Below are 14,713 nucleotides of genomic sequence, written 5' to 3'. Positions count from 1 at the left end.
GGCAAACTAGGATCGCAAATGAGGAAGCCCTCTGCTTCCTGTGGAGAGCGAGTCTGATAGCTCCTGGCTGACCAGCTGGGCGTCCTGGGACATCGAAGGCAACTTCTCCCTGGTCCTCACAGTAAGTTCTCTTCTCTGGTCTGGAGCAGGGCCCATCCCTTGGCATAGTTGCTGCCATGTCCTCACAGGTGAGTCCATAGCATTTCTCTCTGTGGAAGCTTAGGCTACTGTTCTGCTCTGTTCCCAAATCCTCATGTTGGACGAGCCTGGTTTGATGGGTAAGAACATGGACTTTGACATCCAGTGCCCAGCTCATTGTAACATGGGGACAATAGCTCCTTCACTTTCAGATGCTCTGAGGGGAAAATCCACACAAAATAGTTTAGGTGAAGTGCCTGCCTGGCCAATGTCCGCTGTTCAACACAATTCTCTCCGCCTGCCCTTGTCGTGGTATTTGAATCTGTTACTCATAAGGAATGACCCCAGACTATTAGGATGTGTTGACTGAGGATTTCTTTCCTCCAGAGCAGAAGCATTCCAGAAATGACCAGGGGAAATGAAGAGTAGCTATGTGTTTTAGGAAAAAAATAAAATTAAAGAGGGGACAAACATTGTGGGAATGGCGGAGACCTTTAACAACTAATTGGCAATTTTAAAAAGGCCATGCAGACCTTTCCAAATGCTTAGATTTTCTAAATGTCAGTGGGGCCTGGAAATGTGTCCTGCTGGCGCCTTTGGATAAGAGATGAGCTCCCCAGCCAAAGCCTCTGAGACCACTTCTGGAAGACTCTGGGAGGTTTGGGTAGGTGGGAAACAGGCCAACAGGAGATCAGCTCTCCCAGGAGATAAGAGAAGGGTCTTCGGAAACCAGCGTCTGGGAGGACTAGGTGTAACCTGTGCGAGCCCCCCGGCCAAGTCCAGGGGGAAGTCTGCCGCACACAGACAATGGCCGTGTGCAGGCAGGGAGCTTCCTGTAGGGTAAGCAGGGGAGGGAGTTCATTGTATTTTTAGAACAGCCAAGAAAAGAAAGGGAAGAGTCACTTTCTAGGCCTTTGTTCCTGAAGTGGCCAGCCCCTCATGCATGCTCATTCGTCCCAAGGGTGTCCTAGAGAGGAGGGTGGTAGGAGGGGAAGCCTGGGGCTCCTGAGTGACTGTGTCCCTTCCTCTGGTAGGGGCGGGCAGGACCCAAAGTCAGGTCTCCAACCCCCGGAGCAAAACCCACTTCACTGAACCATGGGAGCTAAGCAGGTCCTTCCGTGGAGGGAACTGCTCCCGGACAGTGAGCTCAGGGCTGTTCAGTGGTGAACACCCAGCCGAGGTGTGGGGTGAATGTGTTCAGAAGTGTGAGTGTCTTTGTGGGGTAATGTGTGTGTGTGTGTGTGTGTGTGTGTGTGTGTGTGTGAGGCATTTCTGTGTGTAGGAAGTGGAGTGGTGAGGAGGTGTACAGGTACAGAGAGGAAGTGGGTGTATGTGGAGATGCGGAGGAGGTGTGGGGAGGAATTAGAGAGAAGTGGGTGTGTATGTGTGGGTGGGGGGTGGAGGGTGGAGATGGGGGTGTATGTGAGAGGGGAAAGCGTGTGTGGCAGGGGTTGGGGGGTGTGGGGAGGGGGAGGTGTATATGGGGGTTAGGGGAGAGAGTGTGTGTTGGGAGGTGAGTGGGTAGAGGGTGGTCAGGGTGAGAGCTACATAGCCTGGCCAGTTGGATCTACTTAACTTGAAAAGGAAAACAAGAAGGGTAAAAAAATTTACAAGACACATGGGTGTTATTAAGTCAACGGAGAGAAAAACAGCCTTGGACAGATGAGTACAACCGAGCCTAATGAGATTTGATGGGGAACATTTTTTAGTGCACAGTACAGGGAAGAAGAGAAGCCAACCTGGAGAAGTGATACAGAACACTAGGGTGCTTTGCTGAACGTGAGGGAAAGGCCAGGGAAGGAGCTGGGGCTCCGCAGGAGAACTCGTCGTCTCCATGACAATGGCATGCGGCCTCACTGAAGGCCCCAGCAACTAGATGATATGAGGGTAGTTGACTCTGTTAGGCTATCTTAACATCTGTTTTGTGGGCAAATCATAATCCCCCACTTGGCAGCCTAGAAACATGCCCTCTTGTTCTGGGTCTCCATCTCAGGTCTGAGCAGAAACATGAGCGTGGCTCCCCCTCTGCATGGGCCCCTCCAGGCTTGTTTAGTCATTTCCCTTGCTCAGGAATAAGTCTTGGGTGGCAGGCCTGCTTGGAGTCTGGTTGGGGAAGGGAGGCCTAGACAGCAAGCTGCATCCTGCATTCTGCTCCCCTGGGGAGGGTGACTTTTCTGGACCCCTGGCAGACTGTGTGACTTGGGTCCACTTCTGGCAGTGGGGAGAGTCTCCTTGGGAGAGTCAGCACCCAGGGTAGAAAGGGAAGACCTATTACTATTCCAGTGGCTTTGGGCAGCCCAAGAAAACTGTTAGAGAGTGGGGGATAGCCCCACAGAAACAGGGTGCATACCCCTGTCTTTCTGGGGAATGAGGTTTTGAAGAAGCCATTGATCCCTCCTTCCTATAAGAGGCCTTGTGCTCCCCAAGGGTCCCCAGAGGACACAAGGAGGAACTTTCTGCTCGTCTCGCCACACTTGGTAGAGCTGAAGCTGCTCGCTGTGCCCAGATTCCTCCTGTGGCCCAAAGGCTTGAAAGGGGAACCACCAGACATATCTGGGCGGTTTGCTACCCATCAGAAGACAGGAGGCCAGCGGGAACAGGTTTTTCTGTCAGGAATAAAAAGAACTTTTCAGGATTCAAAGTTTGGATTGGCCACTGTCAGAGAGGATGTGAGGCTGAGAGACCTAAAAAGAAGAAAAGCAACAAAGAAAAATCAGGACCAAAGGGATGGTATTTGAAGTTGGGTCTTTGGGAGATGATTAGGTCATGAGGAATGGAATCAGTGCCCTCATAAGAAGAGAGACAGATCACTCTCTTCTGGCTATGTGAGGAAGCCGGTAGTCTGCCACCCACAAAAGGATCTCAGCAGAACCCAACATCCTGATCTCAGACTTCCAGTCTCCAGAACTGTGACAAATAGACTTCTGTTGTTTACCAGCCACACAGTCTATGAGACTTTGGTACAGCAGCCCAAATTGACTCCACTAGATTCCTTCTTTTTGGTCAGAGCCCCTTCTTATAGTCTTGGGTCTAATTTTGAGTTTTCAGCCTTTGGGCTATATTATTAGCCATTCCTCCCAGCTTTGTGTCATCCATAAATGTGTCTGCTTTCACCCAAGTCCATGACAGCGATGAGTGGCGCAGTTTGGCCGCTGTCTTCTAGGCCACACTGATCCATCACCTTCTGCACTGGGCAGGCCTGGAGCCCGTTCTCCCAGAGGACTCTCCAGGCACGTGTCTGCATCTTGTCTACCAGGATATCGTAACAAGCTTTGTCAAAAGGCTTCCTCTAGTCAAGTAATACTGTGTTACAGCTTCCTGTGGGTTTGGGAGCCCCATTAACGAAGGAAATGAAGTTGGTTTGGCATGAATGGCTCTTGATGAACTCATGTTGGCTCAGCTAATTGCATTTTTTCTTCTTCAAAGAGCTCCACATCAGGCAATTTAATAAATCTGTGAACAGTAAGTTCTACTTCACTTCCAGTTGGGAGGTGCAAATTAAGCACACATCTCCGAATATTAAAATTAAATGGCTGTGAGCCGCATCCTGCTCTCTCAGATATGCCTTCCTCCTCTCCTATCCACTAAGTTACAGTTTTGATGATAAGCTGAGACAGGCGATGCCTCCTTCTTTGGCCTAGTGGTAATTCCTCACAGGGTGCAGGGGCAAGAGCGTGGGTGGGGAAAGCCCCTTGCCAGCAGTGTAACGCCCAGCCTTGTGGCACAGTCACAGTGGACTGCCCTCTCACACCGGCTCATTGGTCACATGGACACCTGAGTACGGATGGGAATTGGCAGTGTGGGAAGGGGTGTCCAGCCTCAGCCTCAGAACTAGTCTTGGAAATTCAGCCTTGAGAGCGAGCAGAGGAGCTCTCTCCTTCCACCACCAACCCCAAGCTTGCTCTTTTCTGCACAGATGTGAATGAACCCTTTCAAGCAACCCACATGCCTCATGACTTTTATTACGATCATGCATTGCTGGTGACCAGCACCTATCTTACTTGTCTCTAGTTTCTGGACCCAGTACCCTGATTCTTAAAAACCTGGGCAATATTTCCTGTCTCCAGGGTTCTGTCATTTCCTTTATCCATTTAAATTTCTCAACATTTCTGGCTTCTTTGAATAAAAATTGATCTTTTTGTACGATCACTATGTCCCAACTTATAGTATACTCATTATTTTTAATCTTAATAAGAATATTGCAAGGTAGGTATTATTATATCTCTTTTGGAAATGAAGACACCGAGGTTCTGAGAGGCCCCCAACCAATAAGCAGTAGAACCGAGACTTGAACCTGGTCTGTCTGGCTTCAAAATGTGAATTCCTTCCAAAATGTGAGTTTTCCATGATGTGACCGAGGCTGTCAATCCCAATTCTGTTGGTTTCTGCTGGTACAGAAGAATATGTTCTCCTACTTCCCGAAAATGAAACTCCATGAGCATGCCCATAGAAATTATTTTAAAGGGGATGCTTAGTGTAGTTGGAAGAGAACACGTATCATTATAGAAGCATTATGGATTAGTACGGCTTGGAGAACTCCGCTGGGAACTCAGTCACTTCTGACGTACATACAACCCACTTGACAAACAACTTTGAGGTCTCAAATCATGAGTGAGATCGGGACAGCCTGTCCCAGGCCTGCTGGTGGAAGTTGCCAGAGTTTCTGGTAAAACTGTTGAGTCGCCAGATTTCAGAGGATGAGGAAATAGGTCCTTCAGAGTTGAACATTCTGAGTGAGATTCCAGGAGTTTGCTGATAGCCCAAGGGCTTGGCACCTTGGCCATGCTTCCAGAAAGCTCTCCGGAAGCACCCTTGCCTTTTCCTATTGTTCTCATGGATTGTTTCTGAGATGTGGGTTTTGCTAATGTCCACCTCATTTGACCCTACTCACCCACAAGCCTAGGCCCTCTTGAGAGGTAATGGTGGCTCTCAAGAACCATGATTTGAAGGAGAGGTTGCTGCTGCCTTCCTGTTTCCTGGCAGAATTCTCTCTTTTCTTTAGCAGAATGATGAGACTGACTAGTCAAAGGAAAGTCCCATTTGCCATCGCCTTCATATGTTGCTTGACCTTTCTAGGGATCTCTCTGGGCCTCATCTTTGGAACTTTGTGCAGCGACATCGTATTATATATACCCTGACAGCCTCCCAGCCAGCCTCAGCCTGGCCACACCTGGAACGTGTGTCCTTGAACAATGGGGTGGCTAGACCATGGTTGGCCCAGATCTGCCCCATGTCCAAGGAGTCCATTTTAGGGAAGTAGTCTCCTATCTTTTCAAACCCACAGAGGGATCCAGAAATCAGAATTGAAATTCTGCATATTTAAATTGTGGGAGGATGAATCAGAGGGTTGACTCTATGCAGCCAGGGTGGTGCTGGGGTAGCTGGAAGAGGGGAGCGGTCCCAGCCTGTTTCTACTTAGCATTTCATAGCCCTGCGAAAACTGGCACAGCCAGACCTCTGGTGTCTTGAGGGTAAAAGAATGTGCTCTGATGAACTTGAGCCTTCCAGAAGTCTGCCTCGGGGAACATGAGAAAGACTGACATCCGGCTAATGAACAGACTCCCTTCCCTCCCTTTCCCAGGGCCCTCTAGGACCGAGGCAGGCAGCCCTGGGTGGGTAGGCGGCCTGTGAGTGCAGTCTGGAGGCTGGAACAGGCTGGCATTTCTCTCAGTTTGCATGGTGGGGTGGTTGGAGCTAGCAACCTCTGAGGAGAAGGGCAATGTGCTTCTGTAAGTTAATGGAGAGTAACTGGGCACTGGGTTTTTGCTGGAATGCTTGGGAAATGTGGAGAGGTTGCTCTTTCTTCCTCCACATGGGCCCAAGCTCCTGAGGAAAGTGGAGGAATCCACTCCAGGGAGAAGAGGGTGCAGTGAGGCAAAGAAAGCAGAGCTCCCCGATTCTACGAAAGGCTCACAACATAGGTATTTTTCTCCCCATTTCCAGCCCTTGGAGTCACCTCTCCCTGTCCTCTTATTTTTAAGAGAAAAGCCTAGTTAGTGATCTAATTTCTAGAAAACTCTGCTCTCATCAGAGGGAGCTGGCCACACCTCCCACTGCAGGGAGGCCCTGGCACCAGTTCTTGGGAAGCCCACAGTGTCTGTCCTCCAGAGGCAGACCTCATTTTATGGAACTTCACTTTATTGAGCTTCACAGATGTTGCATTTTTTTACAAATTAAAGGCAAGACCCTTCCACCAGCAAAAAGATTACATCTGGCTTTATTGCCATTCTCACTTTATTGCTGGTGGTCTGGAACCAAATGCGTAATACCTCCAAGGTATGCCTGGGCCTGCACCATATCAAGCCAGGGAACAGCAGGCCCTACCCACTGCTGAGCCCTGCTCTTCCTGGCTCCAGGCTCCCTGCCTCCAGGACAGCCAGCTGCTGCTTCCCAGGGACAGTGCTCCCAGGGGAAAGAAGGCTTGTCTTCTGAGGGCGATTAAAGCCCTTTCCCACTCACGTGTCAGAGCCTGATCTGGGATGGATTTGGCCCCATTCACCGCTGGCATAAGGAAAAGAGAGTTCGTTGGGAGATCTTGTGTCAATATGGAATACAAAATAGCCAAAGAGGAACTCAGGAGACTTGGATGTAATTGGGGCAATTAATTATTATTTAAAATACTTTTCTTTAAATCCTCACCCAAAGATATGTCTTTTTATTGATTTGAGAGAGAGAGGGAGGGAGAGAAACATCGATCAGTTGTCTCCTGTGTGTGCCCCGACAGAGGATAGAACCCACAACCTAGGTATGTGCCTTGACCAGGAATTGAACCCACAACCTTTTGGTGTATGGGATGATGCTCCATCTGACTAAGCCACCCAGCCAGGGCTAAAATACATATTTTTTATAAAGGCAATTTCTGATATGGAATCTGACATTTTAAAAGTTAATAACAGTTAAACAATCTCCAGAGAGTTTGACCTCCTGGACACTTCATTAGATGAAATTTCAGGAGGGTTTTTATGGCACTGGTGGACCATGCAACATGCCATGTAAACGATTAATGGGGGAGCATTTGAGATCTTGCTTGCTGGCATATGTCATCGGTGTGGCTCAGATAAACTCATAAAAATTCTCTAAAAAAAAAAAAAAAAAGACTTAATAAGCCAGTCAACATTTTCACAATCTTTGATGAAAAAAATTTAGCCTGCTAAGCCAGCAGCAATGTTCTAATAAGTGTGACTTTAGTAAAATAATAAGAATATGCAAAGGCAACTAGAATTCTTGAAAGCAACACTTATTGTCTGGCCCTTTGATTCTCATGCACCTGCTCTCCTAGGACACTCCTGGCCTTTGCGTCTTACACACACCCGATCTGGGCTGTGTGTCACCATCCGCATAGCCGTGGAGCCCACCATCACCCCTGCCCCTTGTGCAATGCACAACATCACTTGCGACACCACAGAAATGTCTCTTGACTGGGTCATTTCTCCTCCCAACTCATGGGCTTTGAAAACAGGCTTTAATCTTTCCAGTGTGTTCATTGCACTGCCCTCCGCCCCACCCCCGGCCGCCAAGATCTTCACCAATCTGGTTGGTTTTTTTAGGATACAATCTGAGCCCCTTCCCAGACCCTCCAGGAGTGGCCATGCCTCACCTTGGTTGCATTTCATGCCGACCACTCTGAACTTCTTTCCGTAATATTGAGGGTGCCTTCCACACCTCCAAGCCCCTTCTTAGCCTGTTCCTCTTTCCTCCTCACCATGGATCTGTCCACTCCCATTGCTTCTCAGCTCAAAGGCCACTTTCTCCAGGAACCTTTTCCCAAACCTTCTCCCCAACAACACTGGGTTTGCGGTCCCTCCCACCTGCTCCCTCACACCCTGTCCTCTCCCAATTCAGCGTGTACCAGCTGGGGTTTTTTATTGTGAAAAAATATGCATAACATAAAATTTACCATTTTAACTATTTTTAGGTGTACAGTTCAGTGGTATTAAGTACATTCACACTGTTGTACATCTATTATTGCCACCCATCTCCAGAACTTTTTCATCTTTTCCAGCTGTACCCATTAAACTTTAACTCTCCACTCCTCCCCCACCCCCAGCTCTTGGCAACCACCATTCTACTTTCTGTCTCTATGAATTTTTCTATTCTTGGTTCCTCATATAAGTGGAATCACGCAGTGTTTGTACTTTTGTATCTGGCTTATTTCAGTTAGCTAATGTCGTCAGGGTTCATCCACTTTGTATGTAGCATGTGTCAGAATTCCCTTATTTTTACAAGGCTCAATAATTTTTCATTGTATGTATATATCACATTTTGTTTAGCCTTTCATCCATTGATGGACATTTGGGTTGTTTCCACCTTTTGGCTATTGTGAATAATCCTGCTATGAACACTGGTGTACAAATATCTGTCCAAGTCCCTGCTTTCAATTCTTTTGGCCATATGCCCAGAAGTGTAAATGCTGGATCATATGGTAATTTCTTTTTGAGGAACTGCCATACTGTTTTCCACAGTGGCTGCACCATTTTACATTCCTATCAGCAATGTACAGGGCTCTAATTTCTCCACATCTTACCCAACACTTTTCTTCTGTTTTTTGGGAGTTTTTTTATAATGACCATCCTAGTGGGTGTGAAGTGATAGCTCATTGTGGCTTTAACTGGACCAGGCAATATTGTGGTTGCCTCTTGGATGATCTGTGTTCCACAGTAGACTAGAGGTTTGTAAGGTCAGCGCCAGTGCCTATCCTATCTCAGTCACTTGCATGTCTTCTGCCCCAGCAGAGTGCCTGCCCACAGTCAAATGTGGCCAAATAACAGAACAACTGAGAATGAATGAAATCCGATCCAGGTTCAGAACTCAGCATCTAGGCTTTCTCCCTGGGGAGCAGGCGTCGTCCCATTGCTTATGGGCCTGGGTGGGCTCCCTCAGTGGCTGACCTGGGAGCAGGGGCCAGTTCTTTGCACCACTTTCCCAGTATGGCCATTTGCCTTTCAGGTGATCTTTAAACTACTCTTGCAGCTAACATAGACCTGGCCCTGCCACCTTATAACCTACGAGAGAACATACATGCCTAGACAGAGGAGACAGGCAGCTCAGTCAAGCACATTTGCAGGTAACAACAGCCCACAGTTTTAGGGAACCTCGAACTTTTCTCACTTCCTTGTACAAAATATACTCAAAATTTGTTTGAATCTTCTGGAAAGAAATGCCATTTGAAAACTTTGCATCCCTTGTATTTATGGGCCCTTTAGAAATGCATCAACTCAGACGAAGTTGGTGCAGGGAAATGAGCAGAGAAGTGTGTGTGCCCATTTGTGTGCGTGACTGCACAGCAGTGTTTGGTCAGTGGGCAGTGTGGGTCAGGGAAGTTTCCTAGGCCCTGCAGCCTGCTCTGCCCTCATTCCTGAACATGCCCATTTGGTCTTGAGAAGGGCATAGGGGTCTCGATACTTGCCCATCACTTTTTCTAAAGGCTAGCATAGCTCATAGCGTGTAAACACTCATCTGCCTGGGATGTCCTGTGTGGCTGCTGCACTGAGGGCAGGGAGTGAGCAATGAGCCTGACGCTGCCTACTGGGCTCTCCAAGAGCCTCCCATTCTCTGCAGTGCTTGGCCCTCCAAATAATCCTCTGAGGTCACTGGCATAGGGACTCATGGATTTAGGACTAGAACCCAGGTCCCAAGCTTCCAACATCTGTTGGTCTTGCCTGCCCCATGGCCACCTGGGGAGCAGCGTGAGTCTGAAGGACCACACCCTTGTTTCTGGGTGTTGGACACAAGTCAGTGTCAGTGGAAGGATTCCTTAGTGGGGTGGAGAGTAGGCTACGTAGCCTGCATGGCCTCTTTCTCAGCAGGAACATTTTACAGTTTGGGGCTTCTAGACTAAAGTGACTGCCCTAAGACTCAGACCCTTGCAGTATTACTGAACCACACCAGCCTTCCTTCAAGAGGGCAGGCACTGCCTTCAGACCTGCTGATGGAGCGGTAAGGTCCAGCTTTTCATGCTTGCACCCCTTTCTAGAACCATAGTCTTCTAGTTCTTTAATGACCCAGAGGGAGTTTCCATGTCCAGCCACCTTATGGTCTTTGCCTCAAGGGAAACTGAGGCTCAGAAAGGTTTAGGAACTTACTCAAGTTCACACTGCTACTTGGGGTTAAAATCGAGTTCTTTCTTTTTCTTTTTAAATCACCTTATTGAGATATGCTTGACATGTAAAAAGCTGTACATATTTAATACATACAATTCAGTGAGTTTGGGGATAAGTATATTTGCTTGAAACCATCACCACCATCAAGGCATAGACATATCTACACCTCTCAAAGTTTCCTCCCACCCCCTTTTAATTAGCAGGGGGAGGGTGAAGAATGCTTAACATAAGATCTGCCCTCTTAGCAAAGGATACAGTGCAGTACCATTTTATAGTATAGTAGACTTCCAGAACGTATTTATCTTGCACACCTGACACTTTATACTCTTGTACTCTTACCTCCTCATTTCCCCTCCCCTCAGCCCCTGGCAACCACCATTCCATTCTCTGCTTCTATGAGTTTAGCTATTTTAGAATCATACAAGTGAGATCATAGAGTATTTGTCTTTCTGTGTCTGGCTTATTTCACTAAAACCAATTTCTTGACTCCGTATACTGTGTGTTTGTTTCATCTCATTGTCTCCGATTTCATCAAGACTCCCAGCAGCCGGCCCCTGTCCAGGACACCTCTACTGGGGAGGAAGTAGGTGGAGGGTCTCAGCCACCTACGGCGGTCAGAGAGCCTGTGTGTTTGAATGTGGCTAGGAAAAGCGAAATCTCCCCAGGCCCAGCTCCTCCGTCCCTGCAAAATATCACCATTTCAAATTTGACTTCACTATGGACTTTGAATCAGACACATGCAGGTTCGAATGCCAGCTTTGCCTCAAACCAGCAGCTTAGGTAGACCAGTAATCGCTGTGAGCAAGAGACAATGTACGTCACAGACTTGGCAGAATCTGCCTGTGCAAAAAATAGATGTTCCAAAATGCTGGCTCTAGAACTGGGGTCTCTACAGTAGAGCCTGTAAGTTGGGAAAAGGCTCAACACCCCATAGGGGAGAGGAGGTGGGGCAGAGAAACAGCTCTGGTCCAAGGCCTAGGCCAGAAAGAAGGACAATGGTTATGGAACAAAGACAAGAAATGGGAGAGACGCTGTTAAATTTTGGCTATATTTACTAATGAAAATGTTTTTAAATTAAAAGCTTTTACTGTTGCTTTATTTTAAAAGTATCATATGTTCATTATAGAAAAATTAGGAAACACAGAGGCAAACACACACACACACACACACACACGCACGCGCACGCATATCACCACAGTCCCATCACCCAAAGAGAGCTGTAGTTTTTCTCTAGTTTTCCTCCGCATATTCAATTAGTCCACATAAGTTTTCTGAATTAGGGCTCATACTCTTTTCCAAACCGCTAGTTTTTGTTTGTTTTTTTGAACCTACAAGATATAACAGCAGTCTTTTCATGTTAATAAGGCTACATCTCCACCCTGATTCTAAGAGGCTGCTTCCTATTTCACCATGAGATTGGACCACTTTCTATTTGAATTCTGCATTGAAAGATGGGATGATGGATGTGGGATGAGAGGAGGAAGGTTCAGAACCAAAACCCAGGGCTAGTCACTCTCCAGGGTGCCCTGTTCTCTGCACACAGCTGGTGTCAGGTTTGGATGACTTTGACCAGGCAGATGTTTTGGCACCCTTTGCTTTCCTGGGACAGGCCTGGTCCATGGAGGAGCCCCTAGGCCAGCAGTTTTCCAATGTGTACTGTACAAACACCAGTGGAGAGGACAGGAGATGGTGGGGCCAGGCTGGATGAAGCACGTGCATCTGGGGGAAGAGAGAGGACCAGGAGGTGGGCTGATCCCTTCCCAGCCCCACGGTCCAAGGCAGCCCAGAGTTTAACAGCATTGGGCAGAGTCCAGTGTGAGGGGCAGATCTAGTCCACAGCCCTCCATTTTCCTCTGTGGGATTTTGAGGCCCATCCAGTTCAGGGCTATACCCTCCTGGGAGCACCATAAATGAGAATTAAACTGAATCCCATTAGTGCTAAATGAAAAAACCCACAGAGTAAGATCAGAAATGCCAGTGGTTTCCATTGGCCTGGACAAGGCAGAAAGAAAAGGCATCTTATGGAAATGAGCCCTTAAGAACCTCCAAGATCTTGGAGAGCTGACAGTGCTTACTATTTAGTGTGGGCCAAATTAAAAACAGCCTGGCCATATCCCCACAGCCAGCAGGCAACACAGTGCCCACAGTCTCTGGGACCCTCACAGAAAGGTCTCAAGGTGCAGCCTGGCTCCTATGGGTGCAGCCTCAGCTCTCCATCTGCCATAGGAGGGGTTGAATTAAAGTGTCTCAAAGTCCCTTTCTGTTTCCCAAGTTCTGTAATTCTTGGGAGCCGCCCAGGTTTCAGAAGGATATTAAATGCCTTTGGCAGTAAGCTCTCCAGTGTGATGCAGTGTTAGTCCAGGAATGAGGGCTCCCAAGCCAGGGTGACGCTGCCTTCTGTGAGACAGAATGGCTTCTGTCCTGCTAAAGAGAACCACATCTTGGGGTCCCCAGTCTGAGGCTAAGCACAGGGCACTGAAGGCTGACAAACCTGGGTTTTTATCTCTGATGCCTCTTTCCCAGCTGTGTGGCCCTCTCCTCCAGATATGAAGATACTGATCCCTCCCCTCTCATCTACCTGCCTGGACCCATAGGGGAGAAAGAATGGATACCCGTGAGAAGAAGAGTCCTCTCCCACCCCAAAAGGAGTGCACATGGAGCAGGGAGCCCACCCTCTCACCTTCTCTCACTTTTGTTTCTAGAGTCACTCCCGAAGGCCTGGGAGAAAGACCAGGCTCAGAGGCCAGTGGTGGAGCCAGGAGACAGGGGTGGTGGTGACCGGCATGAACTCTCATTGCAGGGAACAGCAGCCTCTTCCATGCAGAGCTTTGTCAGAAGCATTGGAAGGATCTGCCCCCCAGTAAGTGCCACAGCAGCACCCAGGACACCCGGAAGGAGACCAGCAGCATGTGGGGTCTTATGGTGGTCGCCCAGTTGCTGGCAGGCATTGGGACAGTGCCCATTCAGCCATTTGGGATCTCCTATGTGGACGACTTCTCGGAGCCCAACAATTCACCCCTGTACATCTGTGAGTCACAGGCTTGAAGAGGGCTGTGGGGAGGGGTTGGATCCTGATATGACACTTACTTAGGCCCTGAGGGACTGAATCCAGGTCTTAACCTTCTTTGTTCCACAGCACAGCAAATGAGTGCAGAGGTTTGGGGATCAGACCTGGTTTGAATGGCAGTTCTGTTAACCGACCAGCTGTGGGATATGGGCAAGTGGCTAAGCCCCAGGGCCCCAGGTTTCTCACTTGCAGAATGGGGCTGACAATATTTGTGCACTGGGCAGCTGTGGGATTACATGAGGTCATGTATGTGACCATTTAGCTCATGCCAGGCACAGGGAAGCTCCTTGACCAGCAGTAGCTACTGGTGCTGTCCAGTCCTCCAGGCCTCGGTCTGAGCACACGTCTCTCTGAACCGTCCACTTATGGACAGGTTGACCTCAAAGAAGCACATGCAAAGAAGATAGAAGACTATCTGACTGCTCAGATCCTTCCCTTAGCACAGACTACATCAAGCGTCCTCAGGACCTACACCCTAGACCAGACAGACCACACCTACTGGCTCTGTGGCCTCAGGAGCTTCTGCCAAGGCCTCTAACACTGTCCCTGCAGAGAGCTTTGCCCACTAGCACTGCCCTGGGCCAGCACCTTTAAATGCCAGGAAGACCATTTACCCTCCTGGCAAGAAGATCTCTCTGGCAGCTGGCTGGAGGAGAAACATGTTTGTCTCTGCACATCTTAGAATCTTGAGTGGTTCTGGCACTGTCTGAGGGAAATGCCATAGGTGTGGACTTGTCAAGGTCAGGGAGCAGATGGGGTGACATCTTGGGAATCCTTCAGCTAGGGAAAGAGCCTGGGGCTGCCACACCCTCTCAGTCCTCCTCAGCCTTCTTTCCTCTGCTTTCCTTGTTAGCCATCTTATTTGCCATCTCCGTATTTGGACCGGCTTTTGGGTTCCTGCTGGGCTCTGTCATGCTGCAGATCTTTGTGGACTATGGCAGGGTGAACACAGGTGAGTGTTTAATGATGCCCATCCCATTGCCAGTTTCACGAAGCAGCCTCCCTGTTCCTTCCTCCAACCCTCGCCCCACCCTGCCAACAAGCAATCAGGGCAGAGAATGAAGCTTCAACTGCAAATGCTCACTGCCATTCGCTCACTCCCATGCTCACTCCTGCTGTTCTTCAGACAGCCAGGAGCAGATGGCAGGTGCCTCCCCTCCCAGGGCCCATGTTGGATGCTAGGAAGAAGGGGGGTGCACTGCTGAAACACACACACATACTTTCTGCCCTCAAGAAGTTTGCAACTCAGGTCAACTGCAGGGAAAACTTGAGGCCTTGGGAAGGGCTTCAGGTGTTGCTATGACAGCTGCCCATCTTGGTGGTGGTCTTAAAAATTATTCCTGCCCATCAGAAGATGTGACTGGAAGGCCATGTGAACCAGACCCTCAGGAATAGCACCCATACCTGT

At 48.7% G+C, this 14,713-nt stretch overlaps 1 protein-coding gene across 1 annotated transcript in view; it reads left to right on the top strand.

The window, feature by feature from the left end:
* The window catches only part of SLCO2A1 (solute carrier organic anion transporter family member 2A1), a 66,699-nt gene that overhangs the window by 34,995 nt on the left and 16,991 nt on the right, over positions 1-14,713 (top strand). Inside the window, exons 4-5 of the mRNA XM_016224396.2 lie at positions 13,039-13,266; positions 14,159-14,257. Of these exons, the coding sequence (XP_016079882.2) occupies positions 13,039-13,266; positions 14,159-14,257 (327 nt within the window). The remainder of the gene's footprint in view (positions 1-13,038; positions 13,267-14,158; positions 14,258-14,713) is intronic.

Source organism: Miniopterus natalensis, chromosome 15, assembly GCF_054644295.1.
Source record: "Miniopterus natalensis isolate mMinNat1 chromosome 15, mMinNat1.hap1, whole genome shotgun sequence".
Classification (NCBI taxonomy): Eukaryota; Metazoa; Chordata; class Mammalia; order Chiroptera; family Miniopteridae; genus Miniopterus; species Miniopterus natalensis.
This window is presented reverse-complemented; position numbering and strand designations above follow the sequence as displayed.